The sequence below is a fragment of the Accipiter gentilis genome, chromosome 23 (genome assembly GCF_929443795.1).
Source record: "Accipiter gentilis chromosome 23, bAccGen1.1, whole genome shotgun sequence".
Taxonomy (NCBI): domain Eukaryota; kingdom Metazoa; phylum Chordata; class Aves; order Accipitriformes; family Accipitridae; genus Astur; species Astur gentilis.
Window position 1 is genome coordinate 4,941,943 of NC_064902.1, and position 14,918 is coordinate 4,956,860.

Genomic DNA, 14,918 nt, shown 5'->3' on the forward strand with positions numbered 1-14,918 from the left:
AATAGTTCAAGTTTTGATTTTTGGGCAGCAGCAGCAGGAGGATGGGCAGTGCAGTGCTGGGGTATGGATCCAAATTGAGGATCTGTGGTGCGTTGACCCTGGCTGAGAGCCAGGTGCCCCCCAAAGCTGTTCAATCACTCCCCCTCCTCAGCTGGACAGGGGAGAGAAAATATAACAAAAAGGGATCCTGTGTCAAGATAAGGACAGGAGAGAGCCCTCACTGATTATCATCACGGGCAAAACAGACTCAGCTTGGGGAAAATTAACTCAATTTATTACAAATTTATTACAAATCAACCAGAGCAGGGTAATGAGAAATAAAACCAGATCTCAGAACACCTACCCTCCACCCCTCCCTTCTTCGCAGGCACAACTTCAGTCCTGGATTCTCTACCTCCTCCCGCAGCGGCGCAGGGGGACAGGGAATGGGGTTTACGGTCAGTTCATCACATGTTATTTCTGCCGCTTCATCCTCCTCAGGGGGAGGACTCATCACACTCTTCCCCTGCTCCAACGTGGATCCTTCCCATGGGCTGAAGTTCTTCAGGAGCACACTGCTCTAGCGTGGGTCCCCCCACAAGTCCTGCCAGAAAACCTGCTCCAGCGTGGGCTCCTCTCTCCACAGATCCACAGGTCCTGCCAGGAGCCTGCTCCACCGTGGGCTTCCCATGGTTTCACAGCCTCCTCTGGGCACCCACCTGCTCCGGCGTGGGGTCCTCCACGGGCTGCAGGTGGAGATCTGCTCCACCATGGACCTCCATGGGCTGCAGGGGGACAGCCTGCCTCGCCACGGTCTTCATCACCACAGGCTGCAGGGGAATCTCTGCTCCAGCGCCTGGAGCATCTCCTCCCCCTCATTCTACACTGACCTTGGTGTCTGCAGGGTTGTTTCTCTCACATGTTCTCACACATGTTCCTCCATCACCCATGCCAGGAACTGCACTCTAGAAGCCTCCTAGATTGCCTGAGCCCTGCTGGACTGTCCTTCCAGCAGGTACCAGGGTGGTTCAGGTCCCCCATGAGGACCAGGGCCTGTGAACGTGAGGCTTCCTTCTTTACTGGTTTGAAGAAGACCTTGGCTACCTCTTCCTCCTGAACAGGAGGTCCCTAGCAGTTCCCTGCTAACACAGCAGCCATCTTGGTCTGTCTGCTGACCCTGAACCACAGGCTGGCTCCTGTCCCACCCCAAGCAGGAGGCAAGTACATCTCCTCGCCTTCCCGGCCGGTCCTTCCCGACGAGCCCGTGTCCCTCCACCGCAGCCCTCCCACGGTGCCATCTATCCACCACACTTCGTGGTCCCAGCGTGGTCACAGCCCTGTAATCCCACGCAGATTCTGGCCCTGCGAGTGGTTCTCCACGCTGCGTGCGGGAGTGTGCGGGCACTTCAGGGACGCACCAGCTGTGCTGGTTTCCCTGGGAAGGGGGCGAGAGCCTCCTCCACCGTGCTACCTCTGTGTTGGGATGCGCGGGAGAGGGGCTGCACGTGTTTGCGCTGTGGGGTATGCGTGGACTTTACTCCCTCCTGCCCCTACGAGCCGTTCTGGGATCACGCACGGGGGGTGTGTAACCCCTTTAGACCATCACCAGGCACAGACTAGTCAGTCCAGCTGGGAACAGCCCCAGAGCCCTTTATTTTGTATTTTTAGGTGGATCTGAGAAGCTGAGAAGCCTCCCAGCCCCTTTTTGCTAATAGCCACTGCTACAGCCGCCGCCTCCGGCACCTTCTCCTCCACTGCGGTACCAGCATCGCGTGCTAGGGAGGAAGAAAGAAAGCCTGTGACCGTACGGACAGGGAGAAGGCAGAGAAATCCTGCAGGCGTCACTCAGGCCACCGGTGATGGGATCTGCTTGCGACGAAGCCTCCAGTTGTCTATGAAGAGGGGAGGCCCCTGATGCCCGAGGCCCTGAGAAGGTCCCAGGTGTAGCTGATGAGCCTGGGGCTGAGTCAAGTGGGGCAGAGACCTTGGGGGTCCCGTACAGGGGTGCCCCTCGGGGCAAGGTGTCTTGGGGCAGGACTGTGCGAGGGGAGGACGTGCTCTCTGGTTTGGAACGGGGAAAGGCAGCCATCGGAGGGATCCCTCTGTCTTCAGCCAGGACTTTCACGTCCCACATGGAAAGCCAATTCTAGGTGCCCAGGCAGCCCCCTTGGCTGCCAGGGAGGTCCAGCCCAAAGCCAGCCTCCAGAACCTGCTTCTGTCTCACCAGGGGTGTCAGAGAAATGCCCTCTTTCCCCCAGGGCTGCCCTCGGTGGAGGGACGGGCCTCGCAGCCGAGGAAGCACCATCCCTCTTTGGAGATAGTTACCAGGGGAACTGCCTCTGCTGCTCCAGCTTCCGCTGCTTGTTCTCAGTGACATTCCTGAAGATGGTCCTCCGTTCCTGATGCGGCTCCAGCCTTCTGAGGACCTGGGCCGCTCGTGGGGAAAGGTGGCTGCAACAACAGGGAAACGTCATCCCTCAGCCTCTGCCGGAGACCCCGTCTGCCTCTGCCCTCGCACAGCCCCTGCACCCACCCGGTGCCGCGTGTACTCAGCCTTTCACCCTGCGGTGAGCTTTGGGTCTTAGCTGCGGGGGTAACCCAGGTCATCCCCGCGTTAGGAGACATCGGAAGGTGTCCTACGCAACCCCAGGACGCAGGGACGGGGGACACGGACATCCCTGCGGGGTCACGGCCGCTCGAGTGCCCCCAGGCTGCGGCCGGAGCTGGCGCACACTTACTCAGGCTGGAGTCTCTGCAGCTGGGCGGCTGCTGCCATCTCCTCTGCTGGGAGAGGGCTTTCAGCCTTCCTCCACCTCCCGCCGACCTCCTTTCTCCTGGGCTGGGCTGGAGGGTGGGGAGCCCGAATGCCTTCAGTGCTGAGCACCTGCCGAGGAGGAGACGCTGTCAGCAAACCAGACGGCAAACAGAGGTGCCGTTTCCCAGAGGACCTCTCGAAAGGAGCCTGCAGCGGGACCTGGGAGCCGGGAGGCTCAGCACCAGCGTGCCCGTCATCACGGCTGACAGCTGCTTTTGCCCCTCGGGTCCTGCTGCCAATCTCTCCCTCACGGAGATGAGCGGGCAAACCCCTGCCCTGCAGCTGCGTGTCAGTCCCGCTCCCACCCCCCTGGAGACCTGCCGCCCCGACGGAGAGGGCTGCTGCTGCTCTCAGCGGTGTCAATCGCTGCCCTGTACCTGGGGCGGTTGTTGGTCCTCCCCTGCAGACCAGGCCTCCCATGCCGCCCATTCTGCCTTTGCTTGCTGTCGCCGCTCTTCCCACCGGGTCTTCACTCGCTCCCACTCTGCAGACAGCTTCCAGACCTCCTGGAGGGGACAGAAGCGCAGCAGCAGTCAGGATTAGTCTCAGCTCCCGGCGGGGCTTCCCTCGGGTCTGACCCGTGTTGGTGCCCCTTGCCTCAGCCGGTTGGTCAGCAGCGCTTTGGCCCTAACAGATCGGGGGCCGTGGAGTCACGCCAGGCTCCTCAACTCATGGCAAACACAGCGGAGTGACCAAAGATCTCCACTGTCAACGACCTAGAAAGGACTTGTACATTTTCCATAGCCCCTGGCCAGAAGAAAAAGTGTTTCATGACAACCCGGGGGCAACAGCAGGCGGGAAGGGTGTGCAGCACCTTCCCTTTCCTGAAGAAGATCTGAAGGAGGTGACGATGAACGCACACCAAGGGACCCTTTCAGGACGGCTCTCTGCACAAAGAGGCTTTTGCCGAGTCTCGAACAGCACGGTAGTTACAGCAAGGCAGAGCACGTACCTGCAGCGCTCTCCTGCAGCCTTCAGAAGACGGGAGCGCAGCGGTGGGCCTGGCTGGAGGAGCTGGCTTCTGCCTGCTTGCCTCCTTTGTCCTGGGGGAGCTGCCTGGACATGGTGGGAGCAGACTGCAAAGAGACACCAGGAGTCGGCGTGAGCGTGGGGCAGGTGGGTGCCCCACGCTCTCCATCTGGTATCAAAGCTCCCCAGGCTGGCAGAAGAAGCGGTGGAGGTGGGACCGTTTCCCATGGCAAGGGGGGGCCTTTCCTGAGCCCCATCAGATGGATGGGAGAGGACCACCTCAGGTCTGCTGTAGGAGCAAGCAAAGTAATGTGGCGTGCGCTCAACCTCCGCTGCCTTCCCCACTATGGGGCCTGTGATGGGGCAAACAAGCTCATGAAAACCGTGGGGCACGTGCCAGGCACCTTCCCGAGTCCCTACAGACGGAGTCTCCAAAGGGGACATCTCTCCTACGTGGGCGCAAGGGTCCCCTTCATCCCTTCCACCCCTTCCCACAAGGGTCTCACCTGGCAGAAGGCTTCTTCTCCGTGTCTTGCTGCCTGGTGCCCGGCCCCTGGTTTGGCAGCGCGGGGAGGGAATACTTCACCCGCCTCTCCAGCAGCTTGTCAGGCGCCTGGCTTCCCTCTGTACCTGGGAAAGGAGGAAGCTCTTCAGAGCAGCCCCGTGGGGAGTGCGTTTGAACCGGGCTCTGGACAGCAAGGACCCCTTCCCGTACCTCTTCTGACCCTGTGCTTTTCTGCAACCTTCTTGTGCCAGGCGGAGAAAGCCTTGGACGCCGATCTGCTGATCACCAGGAACTGAAACCTGGAACGCGAATGATGACACAGGCTTGAAGAATGGTGACCTCCTACCTTCTGCAGCTTGCCAGCACTAATCCTCCCGACTGTCGTGCGAGGCGTCGCATCCCTTTTCCTTTGTGGCCCTGCACAGGTTTTATCGGCAATCTCCCCCAACCCAACGCTGCCTCACCATGTGCAGTTGGCTCTCGCTGATGGCAATGACAACAGGCTGGGCGTGAGAAACACGATCACGATGCCGGGTCACTCCAGGAGAATACACGCATAGTGCCAGCTCAGCATTAGTTAACCAGAAACCAGTCGCTTCACGATTGATCCCTGACTCGATGCCGAATGTCAAGCCCTGACAACGCGTGCTCCTGAGCAGGAGCTGGGAAGCCGCCCGCTCGGCCGGTCAAGGGCTGCAGAGGAAAAGCACTCACCTCGGGAACGCGTGGGCAGGAGCAGCCTGCATCTCCTGAGCGGCGGTCGCTCCACCGGAGACAGCTGCCCCAGGCATCCACAGCCTCTGCAAAGTGACACAGACCCATCAGAAGGTTTCCAAGGCAGTTTCCTCTTGGCTCCCTAAGGAAGCAGACCTGTCTCCCGCTCCAAAAGCAAGCCGCTTCTCCAAACCTCTCCGCCAAATCCTCCTCCATCAGCGTTAGCCCTTGCTCTGCTCTGGAGAAGCTGCACAGCCAACACTGAGACCGCGCAATAACACCGCTGGGCTTTTTGTAGGGCAAGGACCCAGAAGAAACTTTCTTTGCTAATGGAGAAGTCAGCGGGGGCAAGCACGGGGAAAGGTGTTTGACTGTCCTGCCACGTCCAGGCTGGCCAACGGCGACCGGGTTGCTCACCCTTCCTTAGGCTTCCCAAAGACACGGAAGCAGCCCTCAAAACCTCGAGCAACTTACAGTGTGAAGCAGCGCAATCCGGCTGGCCTTCCTCTCCAGCCCTGTGACGCAGTCAGAATAGAACCGCATGCACAGGAGGTCGTCGTTGCAGGACAGAACACCAATGTCCTTGAAGGCGAAGGAGAGGCGCTGCCCGTTCTTCAGCTGGGAAGAGTACAAGAGGATGGTCTCTTGCACGCAGTCCTTCACCACGTGCTGTGGGAAGGAGGTGGCTCGCGACAGCCGCTTGTAGTTCAGCGGCTTGATCTTGACGTTGCCTGCGAGGAAGAGGAACGTGGTCACTGTCACAGCAGGCCAAATTTCCACGTAAGATTCATAACAAAATGCCAGAGGGAAGGGTGCTCACAGAAACAGCCCTTGGGGAGCGGTTAGTTTTGGGGGAGCTCAAGCCACCCCCTGACCTTTAGAGGCAGTTCCCTACTTCTCCCAGCCCTTCCCAAAGAGCCGAGAGCACACGTTCCCCCCCCAGACATGGAGGGGGAAAGCGGAGGGTGGCCGCTGCTTTCTCACCGGGGATAACCACTGTGGGGAACGCGAGCTCCTGCAGACACAACACATCAAGCTCCAGTCGGAAGACGGGTCTTCGAACCACATACACCTCTTCTTTGCCCTGGAATTGCTCTTGGACCATAGTGAAGGTCCCGAGTCCTGCGACCAGGACACCCTGCCCAGGAAAAAGACAAAAAGGCTGATGAGCGAGTACTTCAGAGATGGGAAAAGTAAAAGCTTAGGAAAAGGCCTGTGTTCTCCATTTGTTTTCTTGCCCTCCTCAAAATATTCGCTAACATCCCTTGGCTAGAGAAGATCCCAGGCAATTCCAGCACAGGGAGGGAATACCCCTGGGACTGATTCCCAGGGATTATCCTTGGCGTGGCACCAGCATAATTGCCTGCCTCTCTGCTCGGCCTCTCCGCTCTGACCACAGCGAAGGGTGAAGCCCTATCGTGTGCTGAATTCTTTCTCAGACTAGATCTGGACTTGGTTTCTCTCCCGGTTGACCAAGAAGCAGCTCTGGGCACACGGGCTTGTCTCAGTGTGCCGCCACGATGCTCAGGGAGGGCTCGCTTCCCGGGGTGCAGGCCCTCTGGGGCAAAGGGGGACCAAGACGCCAGCCTACCTTGTCCTGCTTCAGCTGTCCCAGGATGTACGCAGACACAGCATCCCAAATAGCCACAACCTCTGGAAAGCAAAGGAAAGAGGTGTCGGGCTCCGGGCCAGCCAGCTCACAGCCTCTCGGCAAGCTCCTCGCCCAGGGGTTGACAGATGCCAGCGTCCGCAAACAGCCCAGACAAACGCGGCCACGGCTGCGGAGCTGGGCTGTGCCCCAATTTCCGACTGCTAGCCGTACTCTGCTCCCGGGGCAGGGCTGGGGTACAAATGGGGATGTGGGAAGGGCTCAGGACAGGGGCTGTGGCCATCTAACCCCCAGAAAGCCTTGGCACCCCAGAGCCCAGGACGTGATCTGCCAGCATGGTGGCACAAGGGGGTCCCACGGGGAGGATGAGAGGTTCTCCCAAAGGAGACTTTGTTCAAGGGAAAGGGCTGATTTACAGCACAGGCATTTCCAGCCAGCTCGCGAGAGCCCTGTGGGAGCTGTAGCTGTCCCCCCCAGCCCCCGGGACGCAGAAGCCCTCTTCATCCCAGAGCCAGAACCCCACGAGGGGCCAGCTTCCAGGGAAAGCTGGCCCTGGATGGCCCCCCTCGCAAGGGGACGGAGCCATTCCCAGGGGAGCCTCAGGGCTCCGGACAGCACCAGGACCTGGTTGCCACGTCGTCCCCCGAGTCCAGTGGGACCCCCAGGCAGGGCTCTCGCAGCAGCCCCCAGCCCTGTCCAGTCACCCCCACAGCCCGGCACCTGCAGCTTTTTCCAGAGGCCAGCCCCCGTGCAACCCCTCAGAATGGAATTCCCAAACCCCTTACCCTTGGTGGAGAGATGCAGGAGCGTGGGGAACAAGCTGCTGAGCTCCAAGCTGATGGCCACGGTGCAGCAGCCCTCCATCGCGCCTGCCGCTTGTCCTCCGCTCAGGAAAAGGGATGCTCTTCGCAGCTCCGTGCCCAAAACTCCTCTCCGACGTGCCCCTGCTACTCTGCCGGTCACAACGGGTCCCCCCAGCGCAGCCCCGCTGCCTCCCGATCCCGCTCCTGGCTGTGGAGCAGTTCTGAGGGGAGCCCCTGAGCAGTGCCCAGCAGCGCCCAAGCCTCGCCGGGAAGTGCCAGCAGCGCTGGGGAGACCTCCCTGGGATGCGGGGCATCCCTCTGTGACATCAGCCCGCATCATTTGAAGGTGCATTATGACGCCAGCAGGGAGCCGGCACAGCTGGGGAGAGAGAAGATGGATTTCCCTTCTTGTCCTGGGAAGCAGTCATCCCCGTCCTCTCCGAGTTGCTCCAGCAGAGCTTGCCGCTACCTGTGCTGGGAATCGTTGGGATGAATAGCCTGGCTTAGCACTAGAAGCTAAAGGAGTTGAAGCCTCAGGCCGCGAGAGCTGAGCGAGAGTCAACTTTTTGATAAAGCTAATGCTGCTAACCCAGAACTAGCTGAAACTGGCAGATGGGAGCAGAATGAAGACGACCAAGGAAACGATTCCAAGAGAATGACATAACTTCAGAAGAATGCCAGCCCAGTGTGGAATAATTGCTGGAGGTGACTTATTGATATGTCCCCCCGCCTCTCTTAAGGGAAGGTGAGCCTCCACGGTGGAATACAGTGGATACGCACGGAATCTGTTCCATAATAATTCCCTAAGCAACATAACCTGCAACCTTAGATGTCAGCAACACGAGGGGAGCTTGGTGTGCTGACTCTGAGAAACAACACAGAGGGCGGAGCAGAGCGGAGACACCGTGGCCAGGCTCTGCAAAATCACCGCAGGGATGGGGAACTGGAACCATAGGAACAAGAATGGAAGGTTCCTGCATTGAATCCACTACAGCAAGGAGGCGAAACAATGGGGTTCTGTCAACGCTGTTGTCTTACTTCTGATTTGTAAGTGCCCAGCTCTGGAGTACTGACATGGAACTTTGCTCATTATAATAGCAAAACACACCTCTGTCCCAAAAGCTACCCGCCTCTAAGGTGCCACCACCCCTCACTGAGCATGCGCTCTGAATTTTCTCTAGCATAGGCCATTAAAAGTAAAGCGAGGAGATTTTACACCAATCATAACAAAGGTATGTATGACTAGAGTCACTCAAGCTCCACCTAAAAAGAAGAAAATAGTATAAAAGGGCTTAGAGAGGAGGAATGCTGGGGAAGATACCATCGTAGACAAGTCGGGAGGACATCGCTGACTTCTGGCATCAGTCAAGGGGCTGAACGTCTCTTCCCCACCCCCACCCCCAATGAGATGCCTACTGGGTGAGATTCGGACCCTCAGTTATACCGAGTGCTTCCCCAGGAAACTCAGAAATCTCTGTAGAGTTTTTCCATAATTTAGTACGCTTGTAGTCGACTGCCTTATTATCTGCACGTGCTTTGCAGACAGTGTACGTATCACCGGCAATCCAAAAGAACCTGTACTCCTGTTGCTTTAATAAACTGTACTATTCATTAAAATCTAGCCGTGATAGCTCGTTGAACGTGACTAAACTGAAAGGACAGTGCACTATTAGTGCATCTGTAATCGTGACAGTTTAATAAATCGAACGTGACTGGACTTAGAGTGCTGAATTGTGCACCACTCAGAATCTAAGCCTGGCCGTCCCCAGCCCCTCTGATATCTGAGGACAAGCTGGAATGCATGGGGGTTTATTTTCTGCCAAACTTTGTTACGCTTTAATGCAACAGTCCCTTTGTCACCATCACTGTGTCACAGTCACCATGTCTCCTTGTCACCATCACCAGCACTGTGTCACCATCTCTGGCACCATCGCTGTGTCACCGTCACCATGTCACCATTACAGTCACTGTGTAACCATCACTGTGTCACCATCTCTGGCACCATCGCTGTGTCACTGTCACCATGTCACCATCGCAATATCACCGACCCCACCATGCGGTACTGGGCCCTCTGGGAATGGGGACACCATCAGTGTCAGTGTGTCACCATCACCACCTCACAGTACCCATCCTGCTGATGGATGGCGGCACCGTCACCGTGCCACTGTCACCGTGTCACTGTCACCATCACCACCCCACGGTACTCGCCCTGCTGCCATATGGTGCCACCCACTGCCCTCCCAGTGCCCCCAGTGCCCCTCCGGTACTCCCCCAGTGCTCCCAGTGACCCCCATCCCCCCCTCAATCTCAACACCCCTGATCCCCTGTGACCCCCGTTGACCCCCCCGTCCACTGCCACGCAGGTGCTGGAGCGGCAGTTTGCAGAACAGTGGCGGGGGGGTTGCGGCGCTGCCAGTTTGAGTAAGGCTGGGGGCTGGTGCAGGGCTCTTACGGGCAGGACGTGGCCTGGGGGGTGTCCCTGCTGCAAGGCGGGGGGGTGGGGGGGGCATGGGGACAGGGATGGGACGGGGAGACCTGGGGGAGCCCTACGGCAAGGCAGGATTTGACAGTCCTCTCTCCAGCACTGAGGCAGGCATTGGGAAAGCTCGGTGCTTGCCCCTGCATCAGTACCTTCATCTCACTCAGAGGTTGGGATACAGCACTGACCTTCCAGCACCAGGAATTGTCAGGTAGGCGGAATGATCCCCCCGTCCATCCAGCGCTGCAAAAAAGAACGCCTGCTTTCTAACACTCCAAAATTGAGCCTTAGAGAGTTTCTGAAGCGCCGACTTAACGGTAACAGTCTCAGTTAATCCCAGGAGCCACAGGCCCTGTACCTGCTGCCATCGCCTCCTCTCCATCAACTGTTTTCCAGCCTCTTCCACCTCACCCCAGCTCAGATGCTCAGGGCTGACGGGGGGCTGGCGACCCTCGGGGCAGCCGCGGGAACCGCTCCGACCTTGGTTGTGGGGTTGTCCCTGGGGCTGGGCGCTCGGGCCCAGGGCTGGCGACCACGGAAGGGCCCGTGGGCTGTGAGGAATCCAGGTCCCCCCCAGCCCCGTCCACGCTGGGAGATACCTGCCCCTGCCCCTGGTGCTGGTCCTGGCCTTATCCCTATCCCTATCCCTATCCCTATCCCTATCCCTATCCCTATCCCTATCCCTATCCCTATCCCTATCCCTATCCGTATCCCTATCCCCCTCCTCGCCCCGGCTGCCCCCACCCCACCTCTCCTCCATTTCTCCTCAGGCTGCTCAGCCTCCCGCCCCCTCTATCTGTGACTGACAGCCACCCTCCGGCTCCGCTGATTGGCTCAGCCGTGGCCAATGGCGCAGCTGTTGCCAGGCCGGCAGGGGCAGATGAGGCCTCTCCTCACAGAGCTGCCCCCTGCCGCTGGCGAGGGTGGACGGATGGATCCACGGAGGGATGTCCGTGACTTTTTCTCGGAATGCTGTCCCGGAGCCCAGCCAGAACTAGGGCCGTGCCTTCCCCACCCCGCTCTTCCCCCGCCTTGTTAGGTCTCCTTGTTGCCACCAGCTGGTTCCCAAGGCTGGGCCCGGTCCGCTCTCCTGCAAGCCAGGGCTGTGGCCTTGGCTTTTCGCCCTGCTCCCTCCCCTCAGCATCCTCAGCTCCACCACCTCAGGGTCACTGCAGCCAAGGCTGCTGCCGACTTTCAAATCCCCAACCAGTTCCTCCTTGTTCACCAGCACCAGGTCCAGCTCAGCACCTCTCCTTCTGGGTTCCTCCCCCTCCTTCTGGGGTTCCTCCTCTCCTTCTGGCTTACTCCTTCTTCTGAGTTCCTCCATATCCTTCCGTGTTCCTCTATCACCAGCACCAGGTCCAGCAGAGCACCTCTCCTTCTGGCTTCCTCCATCTCCTCTGGGTTCCTCCACCTTCTGGGTTCCTCCCTCTCCTCTGGGTTCCTCATCTCCTTCTGGGTTCCTCCCTCTCCTCTGGGTTCCTCCATCTCCTTCCGTGTTCCTCTATCATCAGCACCAGGTCCAGCAGAGCACCTCTCATGGGTTCTTCCATCTCCTTGTGGGTTCCTCCATCACCAGAACCAGGTCCAGCAGAGCACCTCTCCTTCTGGGTTCCTCCATCTTCTGGGTTCCTCCCTGTCCTTCTGGGTTCCTCCATCACCAGCACCACGTCCAGCAGAGCACCTCTCCTTCTGGGTTCCTCCCCCTCCTTCTGGGGTTCCTCCTCTCCTTCTGGCTTACTCCTTCTGAGTTCCTCCATATCCTTCCGTGTTCCTCTATCACCAGCACCAGGTCCAGCAGAGCACCTCTCCTTCTGGGTTCCTCCATCTCCTCTGGGTTCCTCCATCTCCTTCCGTGTTCCTCTATCATCAGCACCAGGTCCAGCAGAGCACCTCTCATGGGTTCTTCCATCTCCTTGTGGGTTCCTCCATCACCAGAACCAGGTCCAGCAGAGCACCTCTCCTTCTGGGTTCCTCCATCTTCTGGGTTCCTCCCTGTCCTTCTGGGTTCCTCCATCACCAGCACCACGTCCAGCAGAGCACCTCTCCTTCTGGGTTCCTCCATCTCCTCTGGGTTCCTCCATCTTCTGGGTTCCTCCCTCTCCTCTGGGTTCCTCATCTCCTTCTGGGTTCCTCCCTCTCCTCTGGGTTCCTCCATCTCCTTCCGTGTTCCTCTATCACCAGCACCAGGTCCAGCAGAGCACCTCTCCTTCTGGCTTCCTCCATCTCCTCTGGGTTCCTCCCTCTCCTTCTGGGTTCCTCCATCACCAGCACCACGTCCAGCAGAGCACCTCTCCTTCTGGGTTCCTCCCTCTCCTTGCTTCCACCATCACCCGTGCCAGGAACTGCACTCTAGAAGCGTTCTAGATTGCCTAAGACCTGCTGGACCGTCCTTCCAGCAAGTACCAGGGTGGTTCAGGTCCCCCATGAGGACCAGGGCCTGTGAACGTGAGGCTTCCTTCTTTACTGGTTTGAAGAAGACCTCAGCTACCTCTTTCTCCTGAACAGGAGGTCTCTAGCAGATCCCTGCTAACACAGCAGCCATCTTGGTCTGTCTGCTGACCCTGAACCACAGGCTGGCTCCTGTCCCACCCCAAGCAGGAGGCAAGTACATCTCCTCGCCTTCCCGGCTGGTCCTTCCCGACAAGCTTGCGTCCCTCCACCGCAGCCCTCCCACGGTGCCATCTATCCACCACACCCCCATGGTCCTAGCATGGTCACAGCCCTGTAATCCCACGCAGATTCTGGCCCTGCGAGTGGTTCTCCACGTTGCGTGCGGGAGTGTGCGGGCACCAGCACCAGCTGTGCTGGTTTCCCTGGGAAGGGGGCGAGAGCCTCCTCCACCGTGCTACCTCTGTGTTGGGATGCACGGGAGAGGGGCTGCACGTGTTTGTGCTGTGGGGTATGTGTGGACTTTACTCCCTCCTGCCCCTACGAGCCGTTCTGGGATCACGCACGGGGGGTGTGTAACCCCTTTAGACCATCACCAGGCACAGACTAGTCAGTCCAGCCGGGAACAGCCCCAGAGCCCTTTATTTTGTATTTTTAGGTGGATCTGAGAAGCTGAGAAGCCTCCCAGCCCCTTTTTGCTACAGCCACTGCTACAGCCGTGATGCCCATTGACCGCCCCTGTCCACTGCCACGCAGGCGCTGGAGCGGCAGTTTGCGGAGCAGTGGAGGGGGGTTGCGGCACTGCCAGTTTGAGTAAGGCTGGTGGCTGGTGCAGGGCTCCTATGGGCAGGATGTGGCCTGGGGCCATGGTGCTTGCCCCTGCATCAGCACCTTCATCTCACTCAGAGCTGGGGACACAGCACTGACCTTCCGGCACCAGGATTTTGTATCAGCCCTTTGGAAGCCCTGCCAAAGCATGTCCCAAATTCCCTGCTGGCAGGAGGCTCTCCTATAGACCCCTGCGGACCGAGCCTTCTCCAGACTTCTTCACCCCTAGGCTGGATGCTCTTCCCGACACCGGAGGACCGGGCCACTCTTCTATGCAGAGGCAGAGCTCCCTGGCACACTTCTACACACAACCATTGGCGCCTCATGCCCTGCCTGTCTCAGCAAAGAAGCACCTCTAAGATGGGAAGACACGCTTCAGGCCTGTTCGCTGCTGTCACTCTCACTCCTCTCGGTATCTACAGACTCCCAAGGGGTGCTTGGGCTCCTCTTTAATTAGGACATAAGCAGAGTCTTTGCCTATGTCTCAGGACGATGGGTGATGCCATCCAGGCCCCAAAATCACCTGCTGCGAGTCCTATACTGCACGGTGGCAACTGGTGGAACTGTCAGTCCCTGCTGTACCACTCAGGGCTGGGCTCACACCGCCAGATCCCACAGCTCCAGCTTTCCCCCTGGCTCCCACTTCCCAGATTGCCTTCATTGCAAGGCTGCCGTGCAGTCTGATGGAGCGAGCGAATATTGCACGTGCTTTTGAAACCCCCCAGCAGGCAGGATGCCTTGGCATGGGCTGTGTCAAACAGCCATGCTCCTGGGATGCAGCCATCACCTTGGGCTGCAGGTTCCTCTCTTACTGCTCTCCCTGATGATCCACAGCCCAGCTACGAACCTCTCTGCTCGTGTGCTGGTGATAGTTGACTAGTACCTTCACGGCCTGCGTCGCTCTTCCCGGGCCACTTGCTCTCCCCGGACGCCTGCTGCAGCTCTGCCATCCTGCGCAGGCTTCTGTCCTACTTGCCAAGAGGGGACGGAGCCATCGTCGTCTGCTGCCGCATCCTGCGACTCTCCTGCTTGGCTTCTCTCATGGAAGCAGAGCGCTGACTCCTGGCGCCGACGTCCTGTCATCACATGTCATCCTCAGATCCCGCCGGCAGCTGTGCCATGGATCAGCAGGTTCCTGGCCACCGTGGCCAACACCTCCTTGCAGTCAGGCATGGTCTTCTGTGCTCCTGCTGACCTCCACCCCTTCTTCTGCGATTTTTGTCTCCTCCATCCATTTACTCTATCTCCATTGATGATAGAGTTGTCCCCTCACTCTGGCCATTGGCAAGTGGGGCAGCACAGGAGTCTTTCCTGGGCCCTGAGCAAGAACGTGCACTTTTATAAGGTGACCCAGAGGACGCAACTGTCATCATGTCTGTTGGACTCCTTCTCCTCAACTGTTGTCGTTCTGGGGACTCGCCTGTGCTATTCAGCCCACGGCAAGAGGTCACGCCGAGCGGCTGTGTTTCTGGCTGCACCCTGGAGACAAGCCACCCGCGTGCACTGAAATTGGGGTGCCCAGGTGGGCTGTGTCCTCGGGGGCAAGCCTGTGCCTGCGGGACGCTCGGCCGTCGGGTGAGAGTGCGTGGGGAAGGGCCGGACTGCTTTCACGGGGCAGCGTTTAGCTGCGGTCAGGTGAAACGGTGCTGTCAGAGCTCTCTGCCTTGCTTGCGCTGTTGATCTCGCTGCTCTCCCCTCGACCTCATCTTGCAATGTTTGGCTGAGGCATAGACACAAAATGGGGACGGCCCATCGTCCTCACCCTCGCGCACCCCCTCTCTCCACAGCTGAAGGTGAACAGACCAGACCTTTGGGGGTATGTTGTT

General features: G+C 58.8%; 1 protein-coding gene across 1 annotated transcript; it reads right to left on the bottom strand.

Moving 5' to 3' along the window:
* Positions 1-381: 381 nt before the first annotated feature.
* LOC126049909 (uncharacterized) lies at positions 382-8,873 on the bottom strand. Its single transcript, XM_049827036.1, has 12 exons — positions 7,377-8,873; positions 6,574-6,635; positions 5,967-6,120; positions 5,457-5,713; positions 4,983-5,068; positions 4,479-4,567; positions 4,270-4,393; positions 3,747-3,870; positions 3,172-3,300; positions 2,718-2,863; positions 2,305-2,430; positions 382-1,754 (listed from the first exon to the last, which is right to left on the bottom strand). Exons 1-12 carry the CDS (start codon positions 7,744-7,746, stop codon positions 1,688-1,690), a joined length of 1,734 nt encoding a protein of 577 aa, XP_049682993.1. The 5' UTR covers positions 7,747-8,873; the 3' UTR covers positions 382-1,687.
* Between the last annotated feature and the right edge of the window lie 6,045 nt (positions 8,874-14,918).

Excerpts from the sequence above, each read along its gene's own strand:
- LOC126049909 (XM_049827036.1), bottom strand. The coding sequence starts at position 7,746 with ATGCACCTTCAAATGATGCGGGCTGATGTCACAGAGGGATGCCCCGCA. Across the intron at positions 4,394-4,478 it reads AAAGCACAGGGTCAGAAGAG|GTACAGAGGGAAGCCAGGCG; the intron begins GTACGGGAAGGG and ends CTCCTTTCCCAG. Across the intron at positions 1,755-2,304 it reads CAGCAGAGGCAGTTCCCCTG|CACGCGATGCTGGTACCGCA; the intron begins GTAACTATCTCC and ends CTTCCTCCCTAG.